We start from the raw sequence: 12277 nt of genomic DNA on the forward strand, positions 1-12277 counted from the left end.
TATTGATGCTTCCGCGGGCTGCAAAGAAAGCTCACAAAATCCCTATCTTTGAGGCTTCCCATCTGCCTTGTAAAATGCAAGTAAATCAGACAGCTGCGTCCCTGAGTTAGCTGACCTTGGCTAGGGAGGGCGATGGGGTCAGATCACAGGGCCAAGGAGCTCAGATTTTGGAGCAGGTGGAGACTAGGTGAGGTCCACGGGTAAGGGGTTGCGGTGAGGTTGGAGCGGAGGTTTCAGAGTGCAGTTTACTGGCCTAGGCTGTGGGTGGCGGAGTGGTTCTTGCTAAAGGTGGAGGGGGGTGTGGAGATTAATGGTGGTGGGCGGAGCCAGGACGGCAAGCGGCTCAGGCGATTGGACAAGTGCCAGTGGGCGTGGCTCTGGGGCACTGGGCGAGGTCAGCAGCTGAACCTCTTCTCACAGATCCAGCAGTCCTCCTTGCTGTCACACCGTGCGTCGTTCCACATCCCCGTGCGGAGCATCATGACGCAATCCTCGCGCCCCAGAGAGTCGTTGGGCTCCCCCTTATTCCAGTGGCTGCAGTGGTTTGGCGGGGGTGTTGCTGGGAGGCTAGGCTGAGCATGGCCCTGGGGTCCCTAACCCCGGGTCTCACCTGTTTATTGCTTGGGTCTAACCTAGACATTCTGAGGGTCTAACCTGAACACACGCACCTGGGATATAACTTTTTCTAACCCCAGAATTAAACGCTAGTCACTTCCTGGGGTCTAGCCCGCCCATCCCTAAGGATGCCCTGAGATCTGGCCGAAGCGCTTCTCCTATGATCCGAACTGTCAGCCTCCCCAAGCCCCTTCTCTCACCTGAAGCTGAGCGGGACTCCGTCCACCCACTGGTAGCCCTGGATCCTGCGCGCCCTGCGCACTGCCCTCAGGCCCAGCCAGTAACCGCGGCCACGCGTATTCCGACTCAGGAAGCCCTGGGCAGGAGGGGAGACTGAGCCGGCAGTCTGTCCTGCCCCGCCCCCACCGCCTCATCGGCCACGCCCTCTCAGGTAAACTCCTTCCCCTACCCAGTCTGACAGCCCAGGCTGCGCACCTGCTCATCCAGGCCCTGAACAATCACCAGGTGCCCGCTGGCTTCCTCGCAGTGGCGCTGCGCCTCCACCCACGTGGCCCGTTGCGTGGAGAAAAAGTAACAGGAGCCCTGGAATGGCAGCCAAGACTGGGGGCACTGCTCGCAGGAGCCTGCAGGGTGGCGAGGGTCAGAGAGGTGATTTGCTCCCAAGTGGAGCGAACAGAGGATTGCGGAGGAGGGTGTTGGACCCCTGGGGCCGGGGGGGGGGGAGGAACCACTGAGACCAGGCCAAGGTCAAAGGGCGGAGCCAGGTAGGTCAGGGAATCCTGGGGCCCAAGAGTGGGCTCCACTTTTACTCTTCCCTCTTCCCCCCGCCCCGCCCCCCTTGTATCTTTCTCACTGTTCCCGAGCCGGACTCCTTCCAGCGCCCGGAAGAGCTCACTGCGGATGTTCTCGCGGTCCCTTCCTGCTTCAGCCAAGCTCCGGGTCACTGCGAGGTAAAAGGAGACTACGTTATAGCTAAGGTCAGGATCGGGAGTTGGGTCACGATTAGTTAAGGTCACCATCCACACCCGTGGTCAGTTTCAAGGTCAAGAATGACTTCAGGGACTTCCCTGGTGGTCCAGTAGTAAAGAATCCTGCAACGCAGGGCCGTGGGTTCGATCCCTGGTAGGGGAACTAAGATCCCACATGCCACAGGGCGACTAAGCCGGCACACCACAACTACTGAGCCTGCTCACCTCAACTACAGAGCCCGCGCACCCACCACAACTAAAAAGAAGCTCACGCGTGGCAGCGAAAGATGCCACTTGTCCCAGCGAAGACCCTTCTCAGCCAAAAGAAAAAAAAATGACATCACGGTCAAAGACTTATATAGGTAGGGAGGGTCCAGTTGTGGTCGGGGTTAGGTGCTGCAGTCAAGGTGAGAGTCCAGGGGCTTCCCTGGTGGTCCAGGGCTAAGGCTCTGAGCTCCCAATGCAAGGGGCGGGGCCCGGGGTGGATCCTTCATCAGGGAACTAGATCCCACGTGCCGCAACTAAGATGTTCCCATGCCACAAGTAAGGAGCCCACCTGCCACAACTAAGACCCAGAGCAGCCTATATATATATATATAAAATATATTAAAGGTCAGAGTCCAAAGGTCAGAGTCAGGATGGGCGACACGATTGGGGTCAGTGGTCAGGATCACAGGATAGGTGGGGGTCATAGAAGGGTCCCGAGTGAATCAAGTGTCGGGTAACAGCCCAGGCGAGGGGTCAGGGATCATAGCGATGTCCCGCCCTCACCGCGCTCGCTCAGTTCTCTTAGGGCGCTCTCCTGCTGGATCAGCTTCGACTGTGCCTCTCTAAGCTGGGTGAGCACGGTCTGCAGCTGCGCCTGCGTCCCCAGGCCTGGGAAGAGGGGCGGGGATGGGGGCGGAACATCTGAGACCAGCCCGCCCCGCCCCTATGCGCCACGAGCCCCTCCCCCACTCGCCTCCTCCAATCCCGCCCACAAGCCCCGCCCCCTCGGCCCACCAGTCTCACAGCAGCTATTGCAGGCACGGACCTCCTCCTTCAGGACACCCAGCACCACCGTCTGCTTCGAGGCTGGAACGACCCCCCCCGTCCGCCCCCCACACGCCTGGTCACCCTCAGGGACTCACAGGACCCTTCCCAACTCCAGGGCCAGCCCTGCGGACCGTGGGATCCCCACCCACCCACCCACTACCCCGACGCCAGGGTCCAAGACCCTCCCCGCCTCCGAACTCTGAGGACCCAAGAGGCCCTGTTCTGTACGTACCATTTGTCCTCAGCAGGTCCTGGTTACGGAGCAGCGCCCTGCGCTCTGTGGAGGCTGCGGAGAGAGGGAGACTCGGGAACTCTCCCCTCGGCCCCGGGGATGCGGGGACCGCGATCATGGGACGCACAGCGGGGGTGGACGGGCGTGCAGCACACGTGATGTACACACACAGCGACAAAGGAAAAACACATTCACAGGCGCACATGCACACACGTGGGTACACACAAACTCTGTTCAGAGGTGTTCATACTCAGTCCCAGGTAGGGGCCCAGGACCTGGTTGGTGTGCCTTGGGGAGGAGAAGAGGTCAAAGTCCCCAGGGGGGCTGGACACGACCTCCCCCATCATCCAGTCACTCACCCTTGGAAAACAGGACGCTCAGAACGAGGGCCCATAGGATTGTGATGACCACAAGACCCAGGGCCAGGAAGAAGGGTCTCTGTCCCCAGCGTCCCCAGTGCCCTGGGATAACAAGGACGGACTCCTGAGTTCCTCCCATACCAGGACCACCCTGGATCCCTGGGCCCCAAAGACTGAGCCCTGGATGCTTGGGTTCCTCCCAGGAAACTGAGATTCAGAGAGGTACAGTAACTTGCCTGTGGTCACACAGCCCCTATGCAGCAGAGTTGGAATTTGAATCCAGTTCCAGCTGGCTCTAGGGCCTGTGGTGTCTCTCCTGCACCCAATGGCCCTCTCTCTGCTGATCCTCTCCCTTCCCCCATCAAACCCCCAAACCACTGGTCAGAGAGGGACCCAAGGGGACCTGCGAGGCAGCCCCATTGCTCATACCTCCAGGGACCTCCTCCAGCCTGCTGTCCCACTTGCTGTACCCAGCAGAGTCCATGGTGAGCAGGCACCCAGCTCTGGGAGTAGATAGAAAAGTAGCCCCATCCCTCCCCCCACCGCAGCCCCCCTCTTCCTTCCTTCCCATCTCCTGTGTCTCAGTTCCTGGTGCCAACAACCATTGACCAATCACAGAGATGGGCCCTTTCTGGGCTGGGCTGGGCTGGGCTGGAGTAAGGGGTGGGGAGGGAAAGTGGGGAGTTGAGGGGGGTTGAGAGAGGGTAGAAGGAGTGGAGGTGGGGAGGGGTGGGGAGTGAAGAGAGAGAGAGAGAGAGAGAGTGTGTGTGTGTGTGTGTGTGTGTGTGTGTGTGTGTGTGTGTGTGTGTGTGTGTGTGCGCGCGCAGTCCCAGCCTCCCCAGCCTGGTTGCTGCAGCAACATCTCCAGGCTGCTCATCCCAGCCCCGACCATCCATCGACCATCGCCAGCCACACACTCCAGTGACACTCCCTGAGCTCTGCTGGGGCTTCCCTTTGGAGCTCAGTCCACATCTCTTATAGGTCTAGCATTGGCCTTCCTCCCAAGAGGGACAGGCTGAACTCAGCCTGAGAAAAGCCCCACCCCCACCACATGCCAGCTGCTCATCCATCCTCAGCTCTCCTGCAGGTGCCTGCCAGAAGCTGCCTCTGACCCTGACCTGCATTCAGTTCTCTTCGACCAGAAGGGAGAACACAGCTGATTGTTGGGTGGCAGTGAGCTAAACCTCTGGACTCTGCTATTGTGTGTGTAGGGTGTTCATATGTAGCTTCTAGGAGCCTCTGTTTTTCTCCTCTCACCCTCACTGATTAAAGCCAGGGGGACAGTGACAAGGCCTCCCTCCAAGGGACGCTGTGATAAAGAAATGAGGTTATGCACAGCAAGCCTTGGCACCACCCCCAGGCACAAAACCCTCCACGTTGTACATTTTTTCAGCTAATATTGGTCACCTACCACATGCCAGGCATTGAACAAGGAACTGAGGATACATCAGTGCCCCCAGAGAAGCAAATTCCTTTTCTTCTTGGAGTTAACATTCCAGTAGAGGGTAGGGAGAGATAGATAGCCAATAATGAAGTTAATTAAAAGGTAAGTTGGATAGCATAGTGGCTCTCTACTGGGGGCAATTAATCTCCCCAAGGGGGTATTGAGCAACGTCAGGAGATGTCCGTGCTCATCACAGTTGGTGGGGGTGCGCCTGGCATCTAGTGGGTTGGACCCTAAGGATGCTGCTCAACATCCTACAATGCACAAGACAGGCCCCCTCAAGCAAAGACTGATCGGTGCCCAGTGTTCATATGCTGAGGGTGAGAACTCTGATATTGTGTATTAAAAAGCCGCAAGTGCGGGACTTCCCTGGTGGTGCAGTGGTTAAGAGTCCGCCTGCCAATGCATGGGACACGGGTTTGATCCCTGCTCCGGGAAGATCCCACATGATCCCACATGCCCAGGAGCAGCTAAGCACATGTGCCACAACTATTGAGCCTGCGCTCTAGAGCCCGCAAGCCACAACTATTGAGCCCACAAGCCGCAACTACTGAAGTCCACGTGCCTAGAGCCTGTGCTCCAAAACAAGAGAAGCCACCACAATGACCAGCCTGCACACTGCAATATAGAGTAGCCCCCACTCTCCGCAACTGGAGAAAGCCCGTGTGCAGCAACAAAGACCCAATTCAGCCAATAACTAACCAACTAAATAAATAAATAAATTTGTTTAAAAAAAAGAATTTGTTAATGTTTAAAAAAATGTCACAAGTGCTACGGAAGGAAAAAAAAGGAAGGAAGACAAGTCAAGTTGGATAAAATACTCTGGAGCGCTGGGCTGGGGCAGTGACCAGCAAGGAGCATGGCCAGGGTTGGCCTCCCCGAGAAGGAAAAATGTTTTTGTTTGTTTGTTTGTCTTGTAAGGAGCACTTCCTGCATTGCAATCCCCCTTTGTAAATGCATACACACACCTTCTGGCATCTTCTCAACAACCCTCAGAAATAACAAACCTTATCCACTTTGTGTTTAAAAATTTTATTCGATGCCTATTCTCTTGCCTTGTTCCAGGAAGGAATGAGAGAGAGATACATGATAAAATAAAATGAAAAGACCAGAGTTGTTTGGTTTTTTTTAAAGGAAGACACTCACTAGTACAACTTGGGGTCATGTGTTCTGCACCATCTCCCCAAGGTCCCCAGTGGGATTCAGCTCCTGAGCACATCCTGTATTGGCTCCTTCCCTTCCCTCTCCCGCTTCCTTACATTCCTTCAGGCACTTCTAGAACCACCTCCTACATAAACTACAAGTTTGCGAATCCTTGTCTTAGGCTCTGCTTCCGGGGTGACCCAAAGACTCCTTGGCCATTTCTACATGCCAGCAGAGTAACACGCCCAACCTGGCAGGGCTCCATCAGACGCAGCTGCTGTTATTTTTGCTGTTGACATTATGATCTTTCCGTAGTTGCCATCCAAGATCAACTGGGACCTCTACTTAAACAGATTATCCATGTTCATGGAGAGAATCTGCCAGAAACGATCTTAGAATTGCTTATTTGCAGCCCGTTTTCCTGATGGTAGGTAACAGGAAGATTGTCAGGGTGATGATAAAACCGGGTTGCTTCTGCTTCACCGGAAGGAATCTGGAGCTCAGACAGGAAAGGTGGCTGGCCCAAAGCTACCCAGCCAAGAGGTGTTGGTGCCCTGACCCAAAGTCATGCCCCTCCTACCACAGAGACAATTCTCTTAGTTATTGCGGGAGACTGAAAGATCCGGCCACATTCCACGCATCTCCTACACAAGCCTCTCTGCCACGTGACTCTGTTACTCCTCCCATCAAGTGGAGTCAATTTCTTCCCCCTCTGAAGCGGGACTATCCACATGGCTTGTTGTGACCAATGGGTGTGCAGAAGTGCCCACACGTGACTTCCAAATCTGGGCCCCAGTATGCTTTGCGGCTTCCACCCACGTGCTCCTGGGATGCTGCAGGTCTCCTCGTTAGAGAGCCGGGTGAGAGGCCACGTGGAGGAGAAAGCGGTCCAGCTGGCCGCCAGCAACAAAGATCCTGTTGGCTCTTCCAGCAGTTTCAATGCCATCCAAATGCAACAACGCAGACGATGCTAGGGGAGACCAGGAAAGGAGCCACCCTGTAAAGCCATGGAATTGTGAAAAATAACAAACAAGTTTGAAGCCCCAGGGCGTAGGGTGATTTGTTATCTTGCATAGATACCTGAAATGGTCATAGACATAAACAAGCGCATCCTTGCACTCCAAGCATAGGGAGTCTGGAGTCTGGGGTGAATAGGGAAGGAAGCCCCCTTCCCCAGGCAGTGGGTATGTCAGAGGAATGTTCCAAGACTGAGAGCAGATGGGCCCTTTTTTCCTTTCAACGTGATGTTCTCAGAAGCACGACCCTTCCCTCCAGAATTTCAGCCCCACTGGGGTGTGAATGCAGTCCTTTGGTTTTTGGCACTGCAGCTTCCCTAGAGACTTGGATTGACCCCTGCAACTGCTTCTTCTTGGAAACAGGCCATCTTGTGGGCTTCTCTGAGGCACATTACCAGGTGGCCGCGCCCTCCTTCCTGTGGCATCTGGGACACCGGCTCACCTGGTGCATGTGCTCCTGTATTGCAAACACTTTTCTAGGCACTGGAGATTCAGCAATGGACAGAATTGGCCAAAATTCCTGTTATTATGGATATTACAATCTTGTGGCGCGGAAGACAGTGAGCAAATGAATATGTACAGTGTATTCTAGTGTCATAGGGCTGTAAGTATATACACTATCCTATATTATCCCACCAGGGAGTGAAGGAAAAGTGAAGTAGGGTAAGGAGATAGTGAGTGATTTGGGGCAGCTGTTTTAGGACGGTCAGGAAAGGCCTTTCTGAAAATGTCACATTCTTCGGAAGATGGTTTGATGGTTCTTCAGTCAGTTAAACGTAGAATTACCATGTGACCCAGCAATTCCACACCTAGGTATATACCCAAGAAAAATGAAAACAAACATCCACCCAAAAGCTTGATGCTCATTGCAGCGTGATTCATAATAGCCAAAAAGTGGGGGACTTCCCTGGTTGCACAGTGGTTAAGACTCCATGCTCCCAAGGTAGGGGGCCCGGGTTACATCCCTGGTCAGGGTACTAGATCCCCCATATATGCCACAACTAAGAGTTTGCATGCCGCAACTAAGGAGCCTGCCTGCTGCAACTAAGACCTGTTGCAGCCTAATTAATTAATTAAAACCAAAAAAAAAGTGAAACTAAGCCAAATGTCCATTAACTGATGAATGGGTAAACACAGTGGGGTACATCCAAACGATGAAATATCATACAGCCTTAAGAAAAGAACAAAGTCCTGGTACATGCTATGATGTGGATGGACCCTGAAAACATTAGGCTAAATGAAAGAAGCCAGATATAAAAAACCACATGTTGTATTATTCCATGTGTAAGAAAGGTCCAGAATAGGCAAATCTATAGAGGCAGAAAGTAGACTAGTGGTTGCCTAAGGCCAGAAGTGATGAAGGAAACTGGAGGGTGATCGTTACCGGGTATGGGGTTTATTTTCAAGATTATGAAAAGTTCTTACATTGGTTGTGGTGATGGATGAACAATTGTGTGAATATAATAAAAACCATGGCATTGTAAGGGTGAACTATATTTCAGTAAAGCCAGAAAGAGGGAGAGAGAAGGAAGGGAGGGTGGCACAACATTTAAGCAGAGATTCAAGTGAAACAAGGGAATAGCCGTGAATATATTGGAGGAAGCACACTCCAGTCAAAGGGAACAGCAGGTGCAAAGGCTCAGGGATTTACTCTCATTTACTTAAGAAACATTTATCGAACACCTCCTAGGTGCCAGACACAGTCGTAGAAGCTGTGGATATCACAAAGAAGCAGCTGCGATCTCTGCCCTCACAGAAGTCACACATGAAACAGAGAATTCCAATTACTATGTTACTAAAACAAAATATTCTATAAACTCATTTCTTTTTCTAATCAATGGCTTTCTCTCTTACTTTCCTGATTCACAAGCAGCTCAGATTTTCCCTCCTTTCTCTCTCTCTCTCTTTTTTAAATGTCTGGAAGGATATACTTTATTTTTTTCTGTTTTTTAAAAATTTATTTATTTTTATTTATTGTCTGTATTGGGTCTTTGTTGCTGCATGCAGGCTCTCGTTAGTTGCGGAGAGCGGGGGCTGCTCTTCATTGCAGTGCACAGGCTTCTCGTTGCAATGGCTTCTCTTGTTGCGGAGCACGGGCTTTAGGTGCATGGGCTTCAGCAGTTGTGATGCGTGGGCTCAGTAGTTGTGGTGCATGGGCTTAGTTGCTCCGTGGCATGTGGGATCTTCCTGGACCAGGGCTCGAATCCATGTCCCCTGCATTAGCAGGCGAATTCTTAACCACTGTGCCACCAGGGAAGCCCCCTCCTTTCTCTTGAATTGTCCAAGAATCTTTACGGACCCTAAAAGCCAAATGTGGGAAGAGAGGGAGCAGAAAGTCTTCCACCCCAAGTGGAGATTGGGTCTTAATCAGACCATGCTTCCAGTTCCTCTCCAAGCCACACAGTGGCTCCTTTGAAGACTGGTCTCCAGGGTCTGACCAATGAAATGGGCAGCCTTCTGGGTCCAGATACCCATAAGTCAACGCATTATTCTTGCAGGAGGAAGATTATAATTCCTCCAAGGGACACGTGAGCTGAGATACAGACCAAGTACCCACCATCCTGGGAACTCATCATCTTAAGTTTCACACAAATTCATTGAACAGATATTTAGTGGCCTCTCAAGAAGTCATTTAACAACTATTTCTTGAGTTCCTACTGTGTACCATCCCCTGTTGAAGGCCATGTCATGGCAAATAAGGCAGCCAATCCCAGCCCCGCTGGATCTACATGTAAATATTTGCGAAGTAAAACTTTGGGGGAAATATCCGGTAGAAAGGATCCCTTAGAAACAGACTCACAAACATAGAGAACAGACTTGTGGTTGCCAAGGGGAAGTGGGGTGGGGGAGGGAAGGATTGGGAGTTTAGGATTAGCAGAGGTAAATTACTATACAGAGAATGGATAGACAAGGTCCTACTGTATAGCACAGGGAGCTACATTCAATATCCTTTGATAAGCTATGATGGAAAAGAATATGAAAAAGAATATATAATATATATATAGTTATCACTATATATATAAACCTATATATATTAACTAAATCATTTTGCTGTACAGCAGAAATTAACACAACGTTGTAAATCAACTATACTTCAATAAAATACATTTTTTAAAAAAAAGGATTTCTTGGTCAGAATATCAAGAAGAAAAACAGCAAAAGAATGATTAATAAATTAAACTACATTTTTAAAACTTCTCTTTTTGGGGGGTCATGTTTTGTTAAGATGCTGTTTCTTCCAGATCTTTCCATTTAGTTCTGCACAGGCACACATACTGTTGTTTTCTTAAATTATTCTAATTGCTGCTCTATTTCTGTTGTACTTTCTTTTTCAGTTCAGGCTTACCTCAGGTGTATCCCATTGGTTAGTCTTTTTCTAAAAATTAGGTTTTATTTACTCTTTCTACCTTTTTTTTTTTTTTTTTTGGCCACACTGCACAGCATGTGTGGTCTTAGTTCCCTGACCATGGTTTGAAACCGCAAGCCCTGCATTAGAAGTGGGGCATCTTAGCCACTGGACCACCAGGAAAGTCCCTTCTTTCTACTATTTTTAGTTTAAAGACATGGTAATTGTTTACTAGTTAAGAGTCAAACTTCCTGAGTTTAAATCCCAACTATACTGCTTACAAGATATTTAATCTTAGAAGGATCAAGGAGCCTTCTTATGACTCAGTTCTCCATCTATCAAATGGGAGTCATATTAATAGTTTCTACCTCATTGGACTATTATAAGCTTATCTGAGTTAATATGTATAAAAGCTCTTTAAAGCTGGTGGTTACTGCTATTCTTTTTTTCTTCAATTATTTCGCCTTTTATTTTTAAAAAATCCCTACTCTTAATTTCTTTTAGTTTCTTTTTGCTTTTTTTAATATTTTATTTTTATTTTTTAATTTATTAATTTATTCTTGGCTGCATTGGGTCTTCATTGCTGCATGCAGACTTTCTCTGATTGCAGTGAGTGTGGGCTTCTCTTGTTGCAGAGCATGGGCTCTAGGCATGCGGGCTTCAGTAGTTGTGGTGCATGGACTTAATTGCTCCATGGCACATGAGGTCTTCCCGGACCAGGGACTGAACTTGTGTCTCCTGCATTGGCAGGTGGATTCTTAACCACTACACCACCAGGGGAGTCCCCATGACTGTTATCTTGACGTGTCCTCAGGAGACAAAGCCTAGCTATTTACCCTGTTTCTGTTATTTCTATTTCGAAGTAAAAACAGGAGGCCGGTTGTAAATATCTAACCTGGGTCCCACCTGCCTCCTTCCTCAGGAAATGCAAGCAGGAGGCTGGTTGTAAGTGTCTGGCCTGAAGCTCATCTTTTTCCTGCCCCAAGAAATCTAAGCAGAAGGCCAGACATAAATTCCTAACCTGGAGCCCATCTACCTCCTGCCTCAGAGAGGCTGCCTGGGGTGCAGAGTGGGGAAGAATGGTTAGATATTAAAAGTCAGCAGTTCTCAGAGGCCATTATTGTCCACACAATGGGGGAGTCCCACTCCTCTTCCTAGAACTCCTCCGATTCCGAGACACAAGGCCCATCTTGCCTTTGTCATCAGAAATGGAACCCGAATCAACAGGGGCTGACAGCTGCCTTACCAGCTGGAGGTTACAGTGGGTCAGGATCTTGGGGGAGGGCACATCCTCCTTATGGGGCTCTTGAGGACAGCAGTACTCAGGAGGGATGAGGGCTCAGTGGGAGGAAACAGAAGAAAAAAAACCCCACAAGGATTGCACAATCTCACCAGACTGTGTTCTTGGGAAAGGATCTAGGTGGAATGGATTTGTCAGCCTTTATGGAGGAGAAACAATGAATTTGTTTGGGGGCACTAGAGGAGGTTTTCTGAAAGAGGTAGCATTGGAACCGGGACATCAGGGACTTGTGCACTGTTGACAGGAAAAAGAAGAGTCTACCAGGTGGAGGGCACAATTGAGGCAAAGGCAAGGAAGCAGGAACATGGTTCTCCCTTGTATGTACCTGTAGCTGAAGCTGCACTGGGGAGGTTGGGGGAGATGTCCAGCATTACCAGGCAACCAAAGGCTGCCCACTCCTTGTCCCATGCCCAGAATTTGCCACAAGGGAAATTAAAGTGGAAGGGCGGTCCCAGACATGAGGCTGGCCACAGCCCTCTAACCTCTAACAGGGACACCCATTTGGGGTAGGGGCAGGGAGGTGGGAAACATGTGACTAGGGACTTTAGAATACCATTTTTTTAATAAATGAAGTTTTAAATTAATTTTTATTGGAGTATCATTGCTTTACAGTGTTGTGTTAGTCTCTACTGTACAGCAAATTGAATCAGCTATACGTATACGCACGTATATCCCCTCTCTTTTGGATCTCTTTTCTATTTAGGTCACCTAAAACAATGTGATGAGTCTGGGAGGCACAGGGGACTATGAGGACCCCTAGAGGCATCTGACGCAGGCTGGTGGATCCTGGAGGGCTTCTGGGAGGAGGTGATGCCTGGAGAAAAAGCCAGAATTATTCCAGAGGATGAAGGAGTGTTC

The 12277-nt window shown here is 50.4% G+C and overlaps 1 protein-coding gene across 1 annotated transcript; it reads right to left on the bottom strand.

The window, feature by feature from the left end:
• CLEC4G (C-type lectin domain family 4 member G) lies at window positions 1-3669 on the bottom strand. The gene is made up of 9 exons (XM_057709572.1): window positions 3600-3669; window positions 3171-3272; window positions 2812-2865; window positions 2556-2618; window positions 2316-2420; window positions 1430-1519; window positions 1051-1199; window positions 816-931; window positions 1-534 (listed from the first exon to the last, which is right to left on the bottom strand). The coding sequence occupies exons 1-9, from the start codon at window positions 3652-3654 to the stop codon at window positions 396-398; spliced, it is 873 nt and encodes a 290-aa protein (XP_057565555.1). The 5' UTR covers window positions 3655-3669; the 3' UTR covers window positions 1-395.
• Between the last annotated feature and the right edge of the window lie 8608 nt (window positions 3670-12277).

This window comes from Hippopotamus amphibius, chromosome 15, assembly GCF_030028045.1.
Source record: "Hippopotamus amphibius kiboko isolate mHipAmp2 chromosome 15, mHipAmp2.hap2, whole genome shotgun sequence".
Classification (NCBI taxonomy): Eukaryota; Metazoa; Chordata; class Mammalia; order Artiodactyla; family Hippopotamidae; genus Hippopotamus; species Hippopotamus amphibius.

Coding starts and splice junctions, on each gene's coding strand:
- CLEC4G (XM_057709572.1), bottom strand. CDS start 3,654: ATGGACTCTGCTGGGTACAGCAAGTGGGACAGCAGGCTGGAGGAGGTC. Junction 1,200..1,429: donor AGGAGTCCGGCTCGGGAACA/GTGAGAAAGATA, acceptor GCCACCCTGCAG/GCTCCTGCGAGCAGTGCCCC. Junction 535..815: donor GGAGTCCCGCTCAGCTTCAG/GTGAGAGAAGGG, acceptor AAACCACTGCAG/CCACTGGAATAAGGGGGAGC.